The sequence below is a fragment of the Schistocerca nitens genome, chromosome 9 (assembly GCF_023898315.1).
Source record: "Schistocerca nitens isolate TAMUIC-IGC-003100 chromosome 9, iqSchNite1.1, whole genome shotgun sequence".
Lineage (NCBI taxonomy): Eukaryota > Metazoa > Arthropoda > Insecta > Orthoptera > Acrididae > Schistocerca > Schistocerca nitens.
The window spans coordinates 40938693-40959334 of record NC_064622.1 but is presented as its reverse complement, the minus strand read 5'-3'; the positions used below and the strand labels follow the sequence as shown (position 1 = coordinate 40959334).

Genomic DNA, 20642 nt, shown 5'->3' with positions numbered 1-20642 from the left:
TACTACATATTATAATGTCTATGATGGAATACACAGTGTAGGCTATGTTGAAGTGCATTGGAGGTCCAGTATTAAGTAGCCCTACAGCAAGCCCTGCAATTAATTTTCCAGTCAATAGACCAGTTCTGGACTTGTTTGTAAGGCCATAGAGTGGGTTCCCAGCATTATGATACACCCTGCAGTAATGAGGGTAGGAGGAAATTGTTCTACTAGACCAGCTATATGTTGGAATGCTAGTTCCCTGTTTTGGGGAATGTAGATATGTATATTATACATACAGGTACATGAAAGCCAACAACTGCTTGGGTGGTGCTTTTCTAAGAGCCTCGTTTTCTTATTCATCATCAAGGCAGACAGGTAGGTCGTTAGCAATTAGAGACAAAATCAGTGTTCATGACAGCCATCAAAATTCCTTTGTAATAATGCCACGGATGGAATTTTAGTATAATCTTCTGACAACCGTATGAAGAGAGGAAGAGCACAACCTGCAATAGGGATCAGTTTGTCTTGTCTTTCAATGGTATCTTTTAACGTATGTAATCTCTGTTTCGCTGCGTCGAATGTAACATTGCACACACTTTGAAATGACCCTAACTTCTCATTAAATTCAGACTCTATATTGGTACACTTGTCCTCAATATCAAATTCTAATTTCTGGGTCAACCTCTGAAATTGATCATTCTGCTTTTTGTTAAAGTCTGTAAACATTTGATTCATTTGTACAGTTAAAGAATTACTTAATTCATCCTTTAAATGTACTTGTAAATTTTCCACTTTATCATTTAACATCTCAAATTTAGAATTTAAAGCTTCACCCTGTGCTTCTCGTTTCTCAAAAGCTTCACTCTGTGCTTCTAGTTTTTCATTTAAAGAAACATTTTGATCACTTATTTCGTTCCTCAAAGAGGAAATTTGACCAGTTGAACTTACACTCTGTGCTTCTAACTTTAAATGAAAGGTAGTACTTATTTCATTTCTCAAAGAGTCAATCCGAGGAGTGGCAGCTACACTTTGCCTATCTATTTTTTCACTTAACAAAGCATTCTGAGCATCTAATTTGGTATTTAACTTAGTATTCACTGAGTCTAACTTCAGTCTCAGTCCCTTAATTAAATTTGCTACTTCAGTCCAGTCTGGCATGAACTTAGTCACTGTCATCATCATGGCTGGTTCTACAGTTTCTGTAGGTTGTTGTTCCTCCTCCATAGTCCTAATTTTCTTTGATCTTGTGATCATTAAAAAAAAAAATTAATAAATAAATAAAAAAAATCACCTCTGTGAATAATGACCACCTTAATTTACATTCAAATAGTTATTATCTTGAGCTCAACCGGCATAGGTTTGAAGGCTGCGTCGGTGAGGTGTAGAAACGGCACCAGTGAACCACACGGGCACCGGCAGCATCATATGTTGCTTGCAGCATTGGTGGGCATGAAGTCAGCAACTCAAACAGCATCCAGCAACGATGGTGGGTTATGGTGACTATGTCGGCTGGTTACTGTGTGTGTGAGGATTGCTTCCTCCCTACAACCAAATCATCTTAATCGAACCTTGCAGACCAATTTTTTTATCTCATTATTATATGTTGCTATGGCAACTCTCAACTTTTGGTCATCTCAATCTTCTTCAAAAAAAATTCCTCCTTTTCATGTCCTGCTCACTTTGGTCACCATGTTCTGGCGGTTTTAACATGAGGATTTACTTTAGCAGTAATCTGATCAATTACACAACAGCTATTGTACACTTCAAGTGGACAAAGCAACACATGAATATTGACATTTAGTAAGTTCCCGTATGTCTTCTTAATGCTGGAAACAATTAATTACTTTTTAAATAAATACAGTTTCAAAATTATCTCCAGGTTTAACAAGACAACTGTCTGGACCTTACGAAAGTAAGAGAATGAATAAGTAATTGTCTCTTCTCTTCTTTCAACAACATTCAAATGTTCACACAATAATGTTTGACATCACACAGAGTACGGCGTGTTTATTCTTTGAGTTGGACATAAAACTTCTTAGGCAGGCTCGACGACTACCTGCTCACGCCGATCATCCATCCGATACATGTCCGTCCTGCACACACATAATTGTGGTGCTGTAGACACAGTTCTACTTTACCACACTCATCTCTAAAATAACATGTGTTCAAGATGGTGGAAATAAGAGGGTTTCTAGAATTTACCCCAAAATTCTCGAGGCACTACAATATGTCCCAAGCTTGTCAGAAGATTGATGCATCTCTGACTAAGCAGCATTTAACATCCTGATCAGAAGGATGAACCTCATCTCTTCTAAGGCCACAACTTCACAAAAGTTTTTCAGTGTGTTCAGTGAAGAAAATGGCTTTGTCAAAAAGAATTCTTCTTTGATCACACCAGATACTGGGAAGATTGCTTTTCTTCACCTGTCATCTGTCAACAAGGACAGGATCACCACAGGGACATAATTATCTATATCAAAACTTTTCTGCCTTCTCCTTGCACATATTTCAGTGCTGCTACCACTCTGTGCAAGTCTGAACCACTTCATTCCAGGTCATCTGGTTTGATGTAACTTAGTCTTGTCAGACGCTCTCCCCATCGTCGATACCCCATCAAAACAATATCTACTTAACATACTATCTGTTGAAGAGGACCACATATTATTTAAGTGAAAGGTGGGGGTTTGATGTATGATCTCAGGAATTCTTTGAAGATGCTTAATTGAACAGTCAGATTCAGAGACAAAATATCTTACAAATTAATTTTACTTAACTACAGACCTGGATGAATTTCAAATTCTGCAGCATTTGGTGGTGGAGATGACATTGTCTTGCCAATGTGAATGAGTGTGTCTTCTTTGACACCTGTAGGAGATACTCTCATTGGATCTTTGCCCTCAAAGAACCCAGACCATGGAGAATCAAGCCAGTCCTTATACTTGATGTGAGTCTCCTTTCTTGCATTTTCCAATGCTTCCTCACATATTTTTTCATACTTGTCATGAACATCCTGAAAGTAGGATTTACCACATTCAAAGTAAATACAACAAAACTGGGTTTATTTTTCAAAGCTACTGGCTATCACATGCTGGATCTTCATTATGTAATTTCACTACTACATTTGTGTAGCAGCTCAGTACACATGTTATAAGCAACTTACAAATATAAATTACAAATATAGTGAGAGGAAAATCAAAACTGAAATGTTAGCAATAAATGAGATTCTAGACCTTTCAAATTAGACATGGAAAGGGCAGTCAACACAACACAGATTTAAAATGATTATAAATTGTTGCATATCACTGGTATATGACTTGGATCATTTCATACACAGCTGCAAAATTTACAGGAGAGAAGAATGACTGAGATTTAATAACTCACTGATGACAATCATTAGAAATAAAGTACAAGCTTGTACTGTAAAAATATGACCGGACAGGGATTTGAGCCTCTCTCATCCAAAATGAGAGACTGGTGGCCTATCCACAAGAGCACATCTCTTTGAGACCTTTTACAGAGAGTATTGAAGCTGTCAAGGGTGGTGATATGAGTCTCACAATTTCTTTTTCTCAGACTTCAATCTCTCTAACCTCATCTTGGCCCTTATTGTCACTGGGGCACAGGTGATGGGTGTAAGGAACAATACAGTATTCAAGGTACCTTTCCTAAAACTGCACTGCGAGTTTAGATGAATTTACAAGGAGACTGGAATGTAATTTTATCCAGAGTCTGCTGTACTCACCATCTCATTCAGCATTCTCTTATGTTAAAGTATATTTATTTCATAGTCACCCGCATTCTGCACTTTATTTCAGCTTTTGTGTGCAGCTTTTATTAGATTTCCAACATATATACCTTATGCTCTCCCTTCCAATATCCATTATTTTATATGTATATTGTATTTTTCCACATCTCCTTGAATTCTCACCATAAACCTGAGACATTAGGTTAATTCCTGCTTGTTGCTATTAGCATTTCACCCACCTGGCAGTATTATAACTAATACAGTTTAGAGAAAACACTTACCTTGACCTCTTCTGCTGTAACAACACCTTCATTTATTAGTTTATGTGCATATTTGACCAACACTGGTTTTGTTTTCTTGATCTTCTGGTACATTAGAGGTTGAGTGAACATTGGTTCATCAGCTTCATTGTGACCATTACGTCGGTAGCACACCTATCGCAGAAATGGAAGAACCACACAAGCCCAATAAACAGTTTGATAGAATTAAGGTATTACTAAAACAGAAGTAAAACAAGATTAATGGAATGCAGTCAAATTAAATCAGATAGTAATGAGGGAATTAGCAAATGAGAAACTAAAAGTTGTAGGAGAGTTTTCCTACTTGGGCAACACAATAAATGATGATGGTTGAAGCAGAGAGGACATAAAATGTAGACTGGCAATAACAAGAAAATAATTTCTTAAGAGGAGACATTTGTTAAAATTTAATATAGATTTAAATGTCAGGATGTCTTTTCTGAAGGTATTTGTCTAAAATGTAGCCTTGCTTGGAAGTGAAATCTGAACAATAAACAGCTCACACAAAAAGAAAATAGAAGCTTCTAAAATATGATGCTACAGAAGTTTAGATGAGAAGATCAAACAACTAATGAGGAGGTATTGGACTGAAATTGGGAAGAAAAAAATTTATGGTGCCATTTGACTTAAAGAAGGGATTGGTTAACGGGACACATCCTGAGGCATAAAGAGTTCATCTTTTTGGTAATTTTTTTCTCTTTTATAAAAAGGCCAATAAGCAGGTTCAAATGAATGCAAGTTGTGATTACAACACAAAATAATTAAGGACATTAGATGCCAGAGGGCAATGACTTGTCTCAATGGGGAGAATTGACAATTTGTGCTGGACTGGAATTTGAATCCAGTTGTTGGTTGTTTTTGGGGAAGGAGACCAGACAGCGTGGTCATCGGTCTCATCGGATTAGGGAAGGATGGGGAAGGAAGTCGGCCGTGCCCTTTCAGAGGAACCATCCCGGCATTTGCCTGGAGTGATTTAGGGAAATCACGGAAAACCTAAATCAGGATGGCCGGACGCGGGATTGAACCGTCATCCTCCCGAATGCGAGTCCAGTGTCTAACCACTGCACCACCTCGCTCGGTTTTTGAATCCGGGTCTCACAATTACTAGACAGATGCACTGACCACTACACCATCTGGACACACTGCAACTGCACTGACTACCCTAGCATGTCTCCCATCAGAGCCAAATTCTCAACTTACATCATGCACTACAGATGCAGTACCCGGCACATTAGCCCCATTGCTTGCCAATTCCTGTAAGAATTTGAGCTTGGTGTGTTCTGCACTGAAGGGATCATTGGTGTCATTGCCTTAATTATATACGTTATGTGTGTTCTTTCAGACATATCTGAAAGAACAGACATAACATATACAAGTTGCAATAGTTACACAGAGACGAAGATGCTTTCACTGGATAGACTATGGAATGCAGCATGCTTAATCCAAGTATTTAACAAGCTATAGCTAACTGTCATTACCTTATTATCATGACTGCACCTTAGGTGTACCTGTATTTATCAACTTTTCTGTCTGACATTCTTATTATTGTAGATATAATTTCTCCAACCCTGAACATTGTGGGGAAATTGTTTTCACTTAAAGTTAAATATTTCAGGAGGTATCATGACTTGAAGACAACAAATTCATTATGATGCTTATGTGTCGAAACCAACAGCCTAGTCACTTTTTCTGACCAATTGTTTCCGATTCAGAGAAAGTAACTGTTTTATCTTAAATATCCATATTTCAAAAGATGTTAATGAGAGATGATTTCAAAAAACCACCATTCTTATACCCTGTCGTGTTTCTAAAATCTGTTTTGATAATACTGAAACCCAAAATTTTCTGAACATAGATATGTTCTTAGATGTCCCTTATTTTGGATTTCGAGGTAAATAGTTGAAATGTGAACATCTCTGAAATAATTTTACATGGCAACTCAATTGGAAGCCAGGAAAAGTTTCTCATGCATCAGTTAATGATATTAAAAAAGTAACATCTTGTGTTTTTGTAGAACACAAAAGATAAAATTGTCTGAGACCTGAAATCACTAGTTTTAAACATCCACACCACTATGATACTTTCTCTTTCATATTATTAATTGATATATCATTTTCTTGTAATTGACAAAAAACCATGAAGTTATGAGTTGCTACCAAAGGGTAGTCATAAACAGCTGGAATTAAGAGCAGGCAACAGGCGGCATTCACGAAGTGTATTGACGAGAACTACGTCTACCTCTATACTCTACAAACCACCATAAGATGCACAGCAGAGGGTACATCCCACTGTACCAGTTATTGGAGTTTCTTCTCATTTAATTTACATATGAAGTGCAGGAAGAATGATTGTGTTGAATGTCTCTGTGCATGCAGTAATTATTCCAATCTTATCTTCCCGGTCCCTATGTGAGTGATAAATAGGGGAGTGTAGTATAGTCCTGGAATCATCATTTAAAGCCAGTACTTGAAACTTTGTTAACAGACTTTCTCAGGACAGTTTATGTCTATCTTCAGGAGTCTTCCTGTTCGGTTCCTTCAGTATCTCTGACATCTCCCACAGATCAAACAAACCTGTGACCATCCGTGCTGCCCTTCTCTGTATATGTTCAATATCCCCCGTTATTCCTATCTCGTACGGTTCCCCCGCACTTGATCAATATTCTAAAACAAGTTGCACATTTGATTTGTAAGCAATCTCTTTTGTAGGCTAGCTGTACTTCCCCAGTAATCTACCAAAAAACAAAGTCTACAACCTGCTTTACCCACAATAGAGACTGTGTGATCATTCCAATTCATATGCCCACAAAGTGTTACACCCAGATATTTGTATAAGCTGGCTATTTCCAGCAGTGACTCATTGCTATCATAGTCATAGGATATTACCATTTTTGTTTTGTGAAATGCACAATTTTAGATTTCTGAACATTTATAGCAAATTGCCAATCTTTGCACCACTTTGAAATCTTATCAACATCCGATAATATATATGCAGCTTCTTTCAATAGTATTTCATTATAGGTCACTGCATCACCAGCAAAAAATCTGAGGTTACTATTAATATTAACATGGACAATGCCAATTATAAGGGTGAACTTTTATGTGAACATTGTAAAGTGTATGGTGTAGAGATATTATAGAAGTTATTGATGGCTGTGTTAATGTAAAGACAACAGTGGGCGAGAATTAAGTACTTATCCAGCATTATTTTCTGTGCATGTATCAACCAGGGAACAATTACCATATTTGGCTAGTCAATATTATATATGTTGTGGGAATAAACTGCACATAAATAGCAATGTTGTATGTCAGAGTTTTCAATTAACATACCTACAATCTCATATCTCACTGCCCCACCACTGTTGAGATTTCAGATTTTCAGTCTAGACCACATAAGAAACAAATTGACCATCCACTTGCTCTGGCAGGCAACCATCATCAGGGAGCAGTCACCAGACAGTGACAGCCATCACACCCTTACTTCTGGCACTAATGACTAGATGGCACTTCATTCAGTGACATTCGCAGCAACCTTGCTCCAACACAAATAGCTCCAAATTGCTTGCCAGTATCTGGCATCTGTGAAGGACAGTTGTGTCTGAGATAGTCTCATTAGTGGATCGAGTTCTCATACCAAGTGTTCACAAGTACATCAACTCTGGAGGAAGCAGACAGGAAAGCCCTGGATTAAGAATGTTCAGTTTTGTTGACGCAGATAAAGAATTACAGAAGTGGAGTCTGAATTCAGGTGATGAATCCATTATGGGTAGAATCCTAAGCAGTCTATCCTCTCTAAATGTTGTTGGTCTTAGACGTTAATATGAGTATAATGCAGCAACTGCACTTCCTGTACAGAAACCATATGATATTTTTAAATGAAATCATTGCTCCCACTTGACTAAGTTTTCATTATTTATTTAGCTCACTGTCATGATTTCAGCTGTAGAGCCATTTTCAAGTGTGAGATGAACACTGAAAACAATGAAACATATGGGTAACATTTGATAAACACAATTTAAGAAACATTACTTCAGTCTTCACTTTGCACTTGCAAATGGCTCTATAGACGAAATAACAATCGTGAAATAAACAATCAAAACTTACATTCAAATGTTACCAATATTTCATTTAAAAAATATGACCGAGGTTGCCAACCAATGAGTAATCTCACATATCATATGTCACATTTCCTTGTTCTAAAGCCTGCTGTGTACTAAAGCAAATGGAAGCGAACATGAGAGAAGGAGTGTAAAGCCTCATTTACACTGCAGCGAATGGAAGGAAACAAGCAAACATGCATTCACAGACAATTCACCAGAATTCATTTGTATCTGGCAACAAGCATTCACACTGGTGGGATTGGAGGTGAACATGAGAGAATGAACATAGCATGCCAACCCCATAAAGGTTTCACTTGACAACACAATTTATAGCTGTGATGTAAATCTTTGTTATTGAGATAGTGCCATTTTGTGCAATGCTTTTGACAAATCAAGAAAACCCGAGTGTGAAAATAAGTATGTAGGTATCTGAATTTGTATATAAGTATGAAATGCAAGGAGGTAATACATTCAACAGTGAATTGCACCCCCAGCATTCTTTAGCATTATTACAAAACTTTACACATATGTCAGTTGATGCCTTCACTGGCTCCTCATTACCAATGAGGAGAAAATTAAAAAGCTGCTGTTTGTTCACACTCACCCACAGTTTACACCAGGGAGAATTCCCATTTGCTTGTGTTCACTCTGGTCTAAACCAGGTTTAAGAGAGCAATTCATTAGTGCTCTCTGCCATTTGTTTCAATTATCAGCTGTCTTTTCCACAAGCATTTTAATGGTTTTGAATGGAAAGGGACACAACAGAACAAGCATTTCATCAAACACTTCCAAACATTGAGATTATGCATTTGGTACTAAATTGTTTCTCATTGCACTAAAGGGTAAAAAACATTACAGACAGGATTTGTTTCACTTATGAAGCAAATAATATTACATACTAGAAAAGATTAGGAATCATGTGACTAAACTATTGCAGAAAAATCAGACATGGTGGACAGCATATGAACTATGGGCCAAACACATCCAAATGTCATTTTCTCACACCTGCCTACCAATTACATGTGAGGGAATACAGTTTTCACAGGTGTTCCTTTGCTCAATGTTAACTAGGCTTAAAATATCCTTGCAGTAAAGACAATATTCACAGAATTTAAAGACTGAAATGCAATGCAGAATAATCTCTTAAATGTGATCAGTAATCTAAGTGTGGTCAAGTATTAACACATTACTCATGAAAGACATTATTTCAGTATAAATTGATGGAGAGTTTGCTATTCATGATGTCCCACAGATATTCAAAAGCATATGGGACAATCTGCTTCATGGCTACTTCACTTTCAACAGTGCTTTTGTTTCATTTGAAGAGTGAAAGACATAAGACAATGATAAGAAGAACAAATAAATGCAAACGATGTTAAACCACACTGACAGTCATTTGCAAGAAAATTCATTTCAGAAAATGAATGTGAAAATGGCATTCCTCGTCCTCAATCACTCTGTTATGTGGCTTTCAGATCTTATCAATTTGATGTTTTGAATAGCAGGGCAGCATTTTCCTGTAACTCACACAGATGAGCATTACCAGACCACACAACTTGGAGCACAACGACTGTGTAAACTATGAGACTGCATGAATCTAACAGCTTAGTAGAAAGCTTAAAGCTTTTATTGCAATACAGTCAGCATTCAAATGTTAACTTGTAGGAACTGTTTGTAAGTGTACTTTTAATTAATTTCATGTTTTTTCCACAGATAACTGTAAGGAGTATCACTGCAGTAGAAACAAATTTTGTTTGTAAAATTACAAGAGCTAATCTGCATTTATCAATTGAAAACCTGAGAAAAATTGCTCAGGAGAAACCACAGTCGATCTTCAGCTACATTCTTCTGCAGAACGAACGCAGCATTCTGCCTGAGCTGAGTTCTGCTAATCAGCTACAAACCTACCCTCATGAGACTGCACCAAAGAAATAGCATGTCAGTTCCTTGAGACATATAGGTCAATGAGCATTGTAGCATCACCTACAATATCTGTCACCTGGTTGACACAAGCACTCAGGTGATTAGTTCTTGGTGATATGCAGGCGTTTAAGCTGCCTCACTGTCATATTAGCGGATTGGGGATGGGATTAATAAAGTCTATGGGAACTTACCCTGTTGAACTAATGATCAATGGAAAAAAATATGAGCTTGAGATAGAAGCAGTGAAGAAATGTGGACAGGATTTTCATGTCATCTCAGGTAGCTATTTTCTGCACCATTTTCAGGGTGCTGATGATCAATCGTGAACCGTTGAATTCCATGAAGTAATTCATCATTTGAAAACACACGACAGGAGCAAGGTACCCTGAGGAAATGCCCTATTCACTGAGATTCTAGTGAACCGTAGATCTGTGTGCTAAAAGCCAATGCCCCTGTAACCACTTGTGGGGGTAGGATGACAGTCAAAATACAAGAGCCTCACAGAACTATCTTTCTGATTGACCCACTCAACCAGAATGAACTCTTATCAATTTCAGGTTCATGTGAATCATAGCCTCTGTAAACCTGAGACTGAATAGTAAACTATGTGCCCCAGCTTGCACAGATAATTTCAGTACGAGAGATGATGTACCATGCAAGACTGTACTGGGCACCCTATAGACAATAGTTAATGATGGACTACCTTTGACAGGAGGAAAACAAATTCAAAAGAGCAGAAAACAGAAGTCATTTCCCCATGAGAGAAGTTTACAGTCATGCAACCCATTAGAAATCACTTACAGGAGCAATTCTGATCAAAGGCTTATCCAGTACTAGAAGAATTTCCTGGCCACAGACCTAACATACTGCAAAATTGCAACTTGGAGCATTAGACAGGTAGTGCAAAAACCCTATTAACCCATAGCATTTGCATTTAGTTGTAGAAGAGTATTCAGCAACAGCTCAATAGTGGAATTATTTAACCTTTCTCAAATCTATGGGCTTCGCCTATAGCAATTGTGGCCAAGAAGTCTTAATGGTGAAAAATCCTTCTGCTTACACATTGATATGTGAATGGTGAATGAAGTCACAATATCTGACACATACCCGCTGCCTCGTATAGGTGAAACCCAGGATAAGTCACAGAACTGCAAATATGCGGGTTGGGGCAAAAGCCATCGCAACTTTTTTTTGTTCTTGCTGATATGTTAGTGGATTGCAAACTGGTATTTGTTGTGTGGGCGTTATGCAGGCATATTATGTATTCACGACAAGAGATGGCACTGTGATTGCTGACAGTAGCACAGAGAGCACTGTGAAATCAGATGTGTGGCGAGAGTTGTGTGAGATGGAAAAAACTTGTGTTGAGCAATGTTCATACAGCAAAATAGCATTTCACTGAGGGAGAAATGCAAGAGAATGTCACAGTGAATTGGTGGAAGCCCTTGGGAATAATGCCTTCCCATACCATGCAGTGGAATGGTGGGTACAAATGTTTCAGCAAGGACATGTGGCAACCAGTGATCAGCAATGCTCGTGACGACCTCTCATTGGCTGGATTGAAGTGGTGTGACTTGGGTTTTCAGTTCGCAGTGATAAACAGAGAAACTTCACATGGTAAGGACAGAAAAGTTTCAGTTAGTGTGCAGGGCTGTATTCTACCAGTCTTCAGACAGAGAAAAACAACAACAACAACAACAACAACAACAACAAAAACAAAAACAAATACAAATACCCTACATATAGTGAACTGATTACAACTGTTCAGAAAGTAGTGTTAGAAGTTCAAACCTTCTTCTTCTTCTTCTTCTTCTTCGCCTTTTCCTGTCCGTCTATGGGACCAATGTTGTTTTATGGGCTATGGTAATGTTAGTGACAGTGTGTGGCCAGACACCATTCCTGGCACCACCACTTCCTGGGGATGGAAAATTACACTCCAGCCACCTGCATCTAGAGTACATTTCTTGCTAAAGTGTGGGAATGTCTTCTAAGTGTTTGCATAGTGTCTGACAGGGCATGGGTACAAGCTCAGTATTTACCTAGTTATGTTTGAGAAACTGCCTAGAAACCACATCCAAACTGGCTGGCTTACCAGCCCTCATTGTTAATCTGTGAAATAGGTTCAGTCTGGGGAGGGGTTGCCTCCCCAAATCCTGGACACTGTGCTTTAGTGCATGTAGCTATCTGCACGAGTTGTTACTTCAAACATTAAGTTCAATTAACAATTAATGTACAAAGCAACTGCAAAAGCAACTGACATGGAATGTTTATGCTTATCAAAATTTTAGTCCCAATTAAATCTCAAATGTTGTGACATACATAAATGGATGAAGAGAGACATCTTCACACTTTATCAAGTAAGGCATTAGTACTAATGTGAGCTCGAAAGTTATATTCCTCTACCGCCAATGTACTTGGCTATAATGTTAATGAACGGATATAAGTTGGGGTGAGGGACGGAGGGGGGGGGGAGACAAGCAAAAGTTGTATCTATTAAATCAATCGTGCAGATGCATACAATGAACTTTTGCTGCTACTGCTGAAACTTTATTAACATGTAATGCAAATTTTGCATTTGTATCAAATTTGTTGCAGTGGGATGCACTTTATTTCCTAGAGAGAAAGGTGACTATGATCATCTGAATCATCATCATACACAAATCAATTAAATGTAACTTGCTGTTTACTGCATACAAATCAGCAAATATGGATTTTTCAATTTTGTTTAGAAATTCAACAGATGATTCACACAACTTACAATATCAATAACAACATCTTTGTGGAATGTTGCTCTCCACTCTGCAGCAATTTTAGACACATGTATGACAGCTTCAGGGTCATCTGAGTTGACATGGAAGATAGGTGCATTCACCACTTTGGCAACATCTGTAACATAATTTAACAGTTACACTTAGTATGCATCATACACACCACTAGTGCATACACATAACCAAAAGAAACAGAATACAAACCAGTGCAGTACGGGGATGAGCGTGAATGCCTTGGGTCAGTGGTGAAACCAATCTGATTGTTGAGTACAATATGAATGGTACCATGTGTTGTGTAATCAGGCAAATCAGACAAGTGGAAAGTCTCATACACTATGCCTTGACCACAGAATGCAGCATCGCCATGTAACAGTATGGACATAACCTATTACAGGAATGTAACACATATTTACTCATTTATTTTTTTAATTAAAAGATATACAGTTATCTGCAGCAAAAGATAACAGTGATGAAACCTACAACTATTTAAAAACTGACAAAATCAAAAACAACATTATCTAAATCAACATCCGAGTATCTTCATAACCAAAGAGAATAGACATGAAATAACATTCCATAATATTTCAGCAATCAAAAGTTGTCTTACCTTCTTTCCTTCTCCATCACCACGGTAGAACTGTTCAGCACGAGTCTTCCCCTGAACAACAGGATCCACAGCCTCAAGATGGGATGGATTGGCTACCACAGCTAGTCGCATATTTTTGTTAGTCACACGGTTCAAACGTTCAATGTAAGTACCCAAATGATATTTGACATCACCTGACCCCTAAAATTAGAAGCAGTCTCACTGCATGAGCTATGTACCATGTACTAAGTCCACTTTTGCCATAAATGAAAGGCAACAAGCAGAATTTCAAAAAAGCTACTCAAAGCAATTACATATGCTTAATTAGTACTACAGATTAATTCTACATTTTCTGCTGGATACCAAGCTTGACATGTAAATTGCATTTTAGGGCAAATATCAACAACAGGTGAGAGGTAACACTAACAACCAGTCTAAAAAATTAGAGAAATATGAAAGTAGTACAAAAAGTTACTTTAAAATGGTTTACTGTACAAGATAAATAAACTGTGAATCAAACTAATATTAAATTTGCCAGTAAAACTGAGCACTGGATTGGGGGGGGGGGGCAGTGACAGTAGGGAGGGGGGGGGGGGGGTGAGTGACAGTAGGGAAGCATTTGGGTGGAAGGGGGGGAGGGGCACACACCAGAGTTGCTGTGAAGTATCAAGAGGGGAAAAAGGAAACAAAACAGTGTCTGAACATCAAAACACAAGGCATCATTTGTAGTAAACAATGGGAATCTCACATGAAATATAATAATATGAAATGGACAGACTGCTACTCACCAGACAGGAGGCATTTAGTGGCAGAAGGGTACATTGAAAGAAGACTGCTCAATATTATCAGCTGTCAGACTAACAAGGTGAGGTCCCCGGTGGAAGGGTTGACTTTCTGAAATCATCTATACGGTGATGTAGATTAAGATACCAGGTATCATAACCTGCAGACATTCACCCTGTTGGGCTCTTGCTTGTAAGTAATCAACAGAAAAAAACAATTTTGTGCAACAGTAGTGTTGAAATAGTAATATTGTATGGACTGGTTGCGTTATGTAACGGACAGCGTAAGAACTTCACATGCAGGAGGTCATGGGTTTGAATGTTGTTGGGTGCATGAATTTTTTTTATTTTTAAATCTTTATCAGATTTACTTTGATAACTGGCATTTAATTGGTTTAACGATTATTTTTATTTCTATTCCTTTGTTATCATTTTAACCATCATAGCAAATTCTTCATTCCCTCTTATTTTTCTTCCCGTCTTTCTTCCCACTTGAAATCTTTGTTCATGTGATTTTAATTAATCAAAAAATGGAAAAACCAGGAAGTAATGTCACAATATTATAAACAGGAAAGTTGTTACTCACCATACAGCAGAGATGCTGAGTCACAGATAGGCACAATAAGAAGACTTTCCAATTAAAGCTTTTGGCCATTAAGGCCTCCATCAACAATAGACGACAGACACAGATATGCTCACACAAATGCAACTCACACACACAACACCAGTCTCAGGCAACTGAAACCACACTCAATCATGTTGTGTGCTTTTAGTTGCCCAAGACTGCAGTCATGTGTGTGAGTTGCATTTGCATGAGTGTGTGTATGTGTGTTTGTCATCTATTGTTGATAGTGGTTTTAACTAATTTTATAAATTAATTTCAATTTAATCTCTTATTTTATCATCTCATTTTTCCGTCCATGTTATTGCATTCATTATTTCTACTCCTTCCTCATTTTGTTCGATTTCATTTCACTTATAATCCTTTCTTTCATTTAAATCTTCATTTGCATTATTTTTTTCATAGTGAAGTAGGCGTTTAAGTTATGTTTTAAATGTTTGTATGATGATTACCATCTACAAAAATGCACATTTGGTCAGAAAACACACATTTTTGACACCATTGCACAGTCAATAAAAACAGATCATTTCATATTTTGTTTTTCAAGCTGATGTGGCATTTTCAAATATTTAAATATTTTAAGGGATAAATATAATTAAATTCTGATTGGAAAAAGAATGATATAAAGAAAAAATGAGAGCAAGTGAAGAAACTGATATGACAATTAAAATGATATAACAAAGGAACAGACATAATAAATTACATTCAAACCACTTAACTGAATACCAATAATGATCACAGTAATTTTGATAAAGATTTAAAAGACCTAACAAGATTCAAGACCATGAACTTCTGCATGTGAAATTCTTACACTATCCATTACATCACCCAACAATACTACTACTTTACATTACTGAAAGTCACACAAAATTCCGTCAATTACTTGCAAACAAGGGTCCACCAGGGTGAATGGCTGCAGGGTGTGATTGCTGGAATCTTAACCTTATCACTGTATGGATCATTTCAAAAAGTAGATCCCACTGTTGGGGACCTCTCTTTGCAAGTTGTTCTTCGGGTGTAGACAAAAGACTCTCTCTCGCGCGCGCGCTCCCACACACACACACACACACACACACACACACACACACACACACACACACACACACACACACGACCCACTGTTCTGGTTGCTGAGGCTGGACTGCAGACTGGCTGGACTGCAGACTGGCTGGACTGCACCCAATGGGAGAAGCAATCTGTAGGTGATGGGGGTAAGGAGGAGGCTGGGGTGGGAAGAAGAGGGGGAGAGTTAGCAGGGTAGGGGAGGGGGAAGGGATAGTGCTGATTTTGGGAGCAAGCACGGATGTGGTGGGGATAGGGTAGGGCTGCTAGGTGCAGTCAGGTTTCAAAGCAGGGGATGGGGGGAGGGGGGGGGGAGTAGAGAAGTGGAGAAAGACTGGGTGTATTGGTGGAAAGAAGGCTAATAATGGTGGAGAGGGACAGAAAAGAAGATATCCCCTTTCCTGTTCCCTTTCCAACACTACACAGCTGCCTATTCCACCAAACCACCCATTTTTCCCCTCTTCTCCAGTTCTTTTTCCACCCCCCACCCCAATAATACCTCCTGACTATGACCAGCAGCCCTGCTCCGTTCTCACTACATCCGTACATGCTCCCACAAGCAGCACTAAACCTCCCTCCACTCCTACTATGCTATCCCTCCCCCTCCCTACCTCAGCCTCCTCCTTACCCCTGCCAATAGCAGGTGCAGTCTGGCCTCAGCAGCCAGAGGCAGTGGTGGTCATATCTCTCTCTCTCTCTCTCTCTCTCTCTCTCTCTCTCTCTCTCTGTGTGTGTGTGTGTGTGTGTGTGTGTGTGTGTGTGTGTTTGTTTCTACTTCAGAAGGCCTTTTGACTGAAAGCTTAAATGTATAGCAGTCTTTTGTTGTGATGTCCTAAAAGTCTCTTCTATATGGTAAGTAGCAATCTATCCTTTTCATAATATTGTCATTATTCTATCCTGGACTTTCCATTGTTTGATGTGCAGAACAATGGTAGCCAAGCTAAAAACACCTCAACAATGGAAGATTGTACAATGTTAAGAAGTCATTGTTTTGTACCTTTCAGTTTGGCAACCTACTCAGCGGCCTATTTTCATCACCTCTGTATAAAGTGTCCAGTTTCTAAGGTGCTGGAGCTAAAGACCATTGTGTAGCACATCATAATTGTTAACACTCTACCGCACACCCCTATGGCTGGTGCCACTTCTCTGCCCCCAATCGCCATCATCATTTTCGTCAATATTCATATTTTTCTTTCCACTGTCTCCTCCCCTTCATCTGGCCATTTTGGATTGATGGTGACACCTTTTCTTGTGATGGGATGGTATCCAACATAGTATCCTATTTGGTACCCTGTCTTCCTTTATCCTATTTACATGGGCAAATCAAACTGGCTGTTTTCTTGCGTGTTGTTACAGATATTTCTATCCATTTTCATCCTTTGATGGATTAAGTCATATTTTTATCCTAACCATCCTAATACGGCTTGAACTTCACCTTTAGTAATCCATCTCAGTGGCCAGCAGTTCATTCTGATTTCTATTTTGCTAATGTACCAGGCCTGTGTTTCATACAAAACTATGATCTGAATTTTGGCCTTATACATTCTACTCTTTGTTGTTGTTCTTATCTTCCCATTCCATAGAACAGAATTCATCGTGTTTGTACAGTTTGTCCTTTATTAATCCTGCTAGTGCTTTCATCATTACTTGTGCTCTGTTTATTAAATAATACCTCAAGGTATTTTGCCTTTCCAATGGCCAAGGACTCATATTACTTCATGTTCATCTTCCTGTCAGCCTTGCTGAATTCCTCTTTAACACTAAACTGGCAGAGTTCCTGACATTCCTGAAACTGCAGAAAGGGGTCATTTTGAGACAGTGTAAAATAGTTTCCTATTCATCTTAACCAAGTAATTTGCTTTAGTGTACGTTAATCTGTAATCTTTTGTGAGTTATAATAATAATGTGGCAGAACTGCCAGAAAATATTAATATCTTTGGTTTTTTGTACTTCGTTTTACTTACTTTGGTTGTTGACTAATTGGTGTGAGACATTCGTCATGACTGTTACCATGATTGTTGAAAACTATTTCTTTGTGTTTTGATTTATCTTGTACCTATAAAAATATTACATAGTGAAAGTAAATGGTATTTTCTGTGTTATAAGAATAACACTCGCCGTACTGGTGACCTCCGAGACGCAACATACGTCCGATTCGACAATGTGGCCGTTTACTTCGACATCTCCACATCGCTCACCTTCCGCTCCTGTCGGACTACAACATGACACTAATGGTGCCTCTACATTGCCTTCCCACGGTTTCCTACGCACAACGCCACCAACAACTGGGATAAAATTGGAAGATAAGTATAACGCCGTGGAGTTTTCTCCGTCATCAACAATGCCATTGTGGAGTCTTTCAAAATTGTCAGTGACGTCACCTGCTATGAAATCTTTTTCAACGTTTGTCTATAACAAACCAATCATGAGTGCTGTGCCTAAATTTGTGACTCACAGTGCATCGTATGTACAACCTCCTGTGACATGTAGTATGCAACAGTGCCCCAACACTATGAACCTCACAGACTTTCCGAGCCCACAGATCACTTGGAGCTCCCCATATATTGCTGATAAATCGGTTTTGGACACGTTCTCTCCCCACCCACTACAAGACCCACTACAAAAACAGTGACAACAATTACTGGTTGGACAGTCGTCCCGCCCCGATTGTTTCCGCAGCCCCGGCTGCGCCTGACACGCCAGCCGTGTTTAAACCAGCCGCCACGAACGCTGCGAGTGACAGCTTCATAAACACTCCGCCACTCCCGTCTGCTGTGCTATCAAATCTGTTACATCCGTAACACAAGAGTGAGAAAATTCCTAAACTACCAAGGTTCACAACGGACAATCCGCATATGTGGTTTATTTTGGCAGAGACTATATTCACCGCCCTAAACATTGATTCAGACAGTGCTAAATTTATTGCACTTATTAATGCCCTAGAGGACCACGCTGAGTGGGTACAGGACTTAATGCTGTTGGCGGTCCCCGCAAATCGTTACACACTGGCAAAACAACAGATCTGCGAACATCTAGCTAGGACTACGCAAGAGTCTGTTTTACACATACTGCAAGATGTGCATCTCAAAGACTCGACTCCTTCACAACTGTGGCGATGTATCAGAGCAGTCTTCAATAGCAAAACTATGCCAGATGAAGCTTTACTTTCTTTCTGGGTTGCAAAGCTGCCACAAACTATCCAACTACAGCTCCTATCACACGATCAGGAACCTCTACAAGCAAAATTATTGCTGGCTGACGCCGCATATAAGATAATCAAAAAAAGAAAGTTATCTACATGTGCCCCCCTCGGTATTACACCTCCCCCGCGTGGCAGAGGCCGATCTTTCCAAAACAACAGACAGAGTACACTGGCTGAGCACCAGATTCCACACCGTCCTTCACCATCCCATACCACAGCTTCAAGTGACATCCTTCACCCGGTAACAACACAGGATCAGCAAGTTTATCCTCCCTGCTGGTATCACTCCGTTTACAGTAATACAGCCAGGAATTGCCACTCACCCTGTGCAATGCGCCCAAACACACACGGCGGGCCGCTATAGGCGCACCGGTCTGCACTGTGACGTCAAGTTGCCCAACGGATCACAGGCTAGTACTTCCAAATTATTCCCTCGGACGTTTGTATATCCAAGATGTAGCTTCTCAGAAATGGTTTTTAGTGGACACTGGTGCCGATGTGAGTGTCATTCCATGTTCAATGGTCACTTCTGCAATCACACATTCGCCTCACCAAATCAGAGCAGCCAACAATTCCTCATTAAAGGTTTATGGTGTAACGCAACTTCACATTTACTTCAATGATACACATAATTATGAATGGACATTTTCGGTAGTAGAAATCGATGAGCCAGTATTAGGATTGGACTTCTTAACTGCTCATAACTTTTCTTTGGACTTAATTACACCTGCCCTCTGCTCAGTGGATTTTAAACAAATATTTTCAGCGAGATTTTCCCCATCCACGCTGACAGAATGCAGTTCGAATACGTCCTGTCAACAAGACAAAGAGACAGTTTCTATTCTATCTGAGGAGGTCAAAGCTGCCTTAGTAAACTTAGTTATGCAACACCTTGAAATCGACCAACTGTCCGAAGACAATGAAAAGCTACTTCAACTTTGTGATGTCCTGACTGATGAATTGCGCGGGTTTAGAGAGGAGATCGAGATTAAAAGTAATAACACACACGAAACTACACGGGACCTGCAAACTGCACCACTGTTTACACGCAGCCACAGCAGCGCCTGCCACGACCCGGACAGCGAAGACGGCAACCCGCCCAGCAACCCCCAACCCTGCGGTTCACCATCCGACTTTCATCAAAACACAGAGGCGACAGCTGTTACAGGTGATGCTGCGCATGCGCGCGCAACAATTCCTTCATGCAGTAACACCATAGTCAATGGAACCCCGCCGGCTGTCGCACAGCGCAGCGCAGCTCCGCGGACAACACTGCAGCTTTCACTGAACTACCGTTCAATGATAACGTATTTCAGGTAAGTTCCCTTTCATACTTACCATGCACCAATGATACCGTCGCTCCTTCCTGCGTCCCTCCACATATTTCGGCCACATCTATTCACAAAATCAAGGCCATTACTATGGGCGTCTGTCACAGGCTTAACACAATTGAGGGACCGCCTGTCCGTTCTCGCCCCCGACGCCTCAATGAAAAAAAGCTTACCGTGCCAAAGAATGTATTAATGAACTTTTACGCCCGGGTATAGTCTGCCCCTCAGACAGTGCATGGTC

The 20642-nt window shown here is 39.4% G+C and overlaps 1 protein-coding gene across 1 annotated transcript in view; it reads right to left on the bottom strand.

Annotated features, from left to right (window-relative positions):
* Positions 1–20642, bottom strand: part of LOC126203184 (2-oxoglutarate dehydrogenase complex component E1-like) — a 230750-nt gene that overhangs the window by 81663 nt on the left and 128445 nt on the right. Inside the window, exons 7-11 of the mRNA XM_049937426.1 lie at positions 13424–13603; positions 13021–13201; positions 12807–12934; positions 4009–4161; positions 2764–2992 (exon numbers count right to left, since the gene is read on the bottom strand). Coding sequence (XP_049793383.1) covers positions 2764–2992; positions 4009–4161; positions 12807–12934; positions 13021–13201; positions 13424–13603 — 871 coding nt within the window. The remainder of the gene's footprint in view (positions 1–2763; positions 2993–4008; positions 4162–12806; positions 12935–13020; positions 13202–13423; positions 13604–20642) is intronic.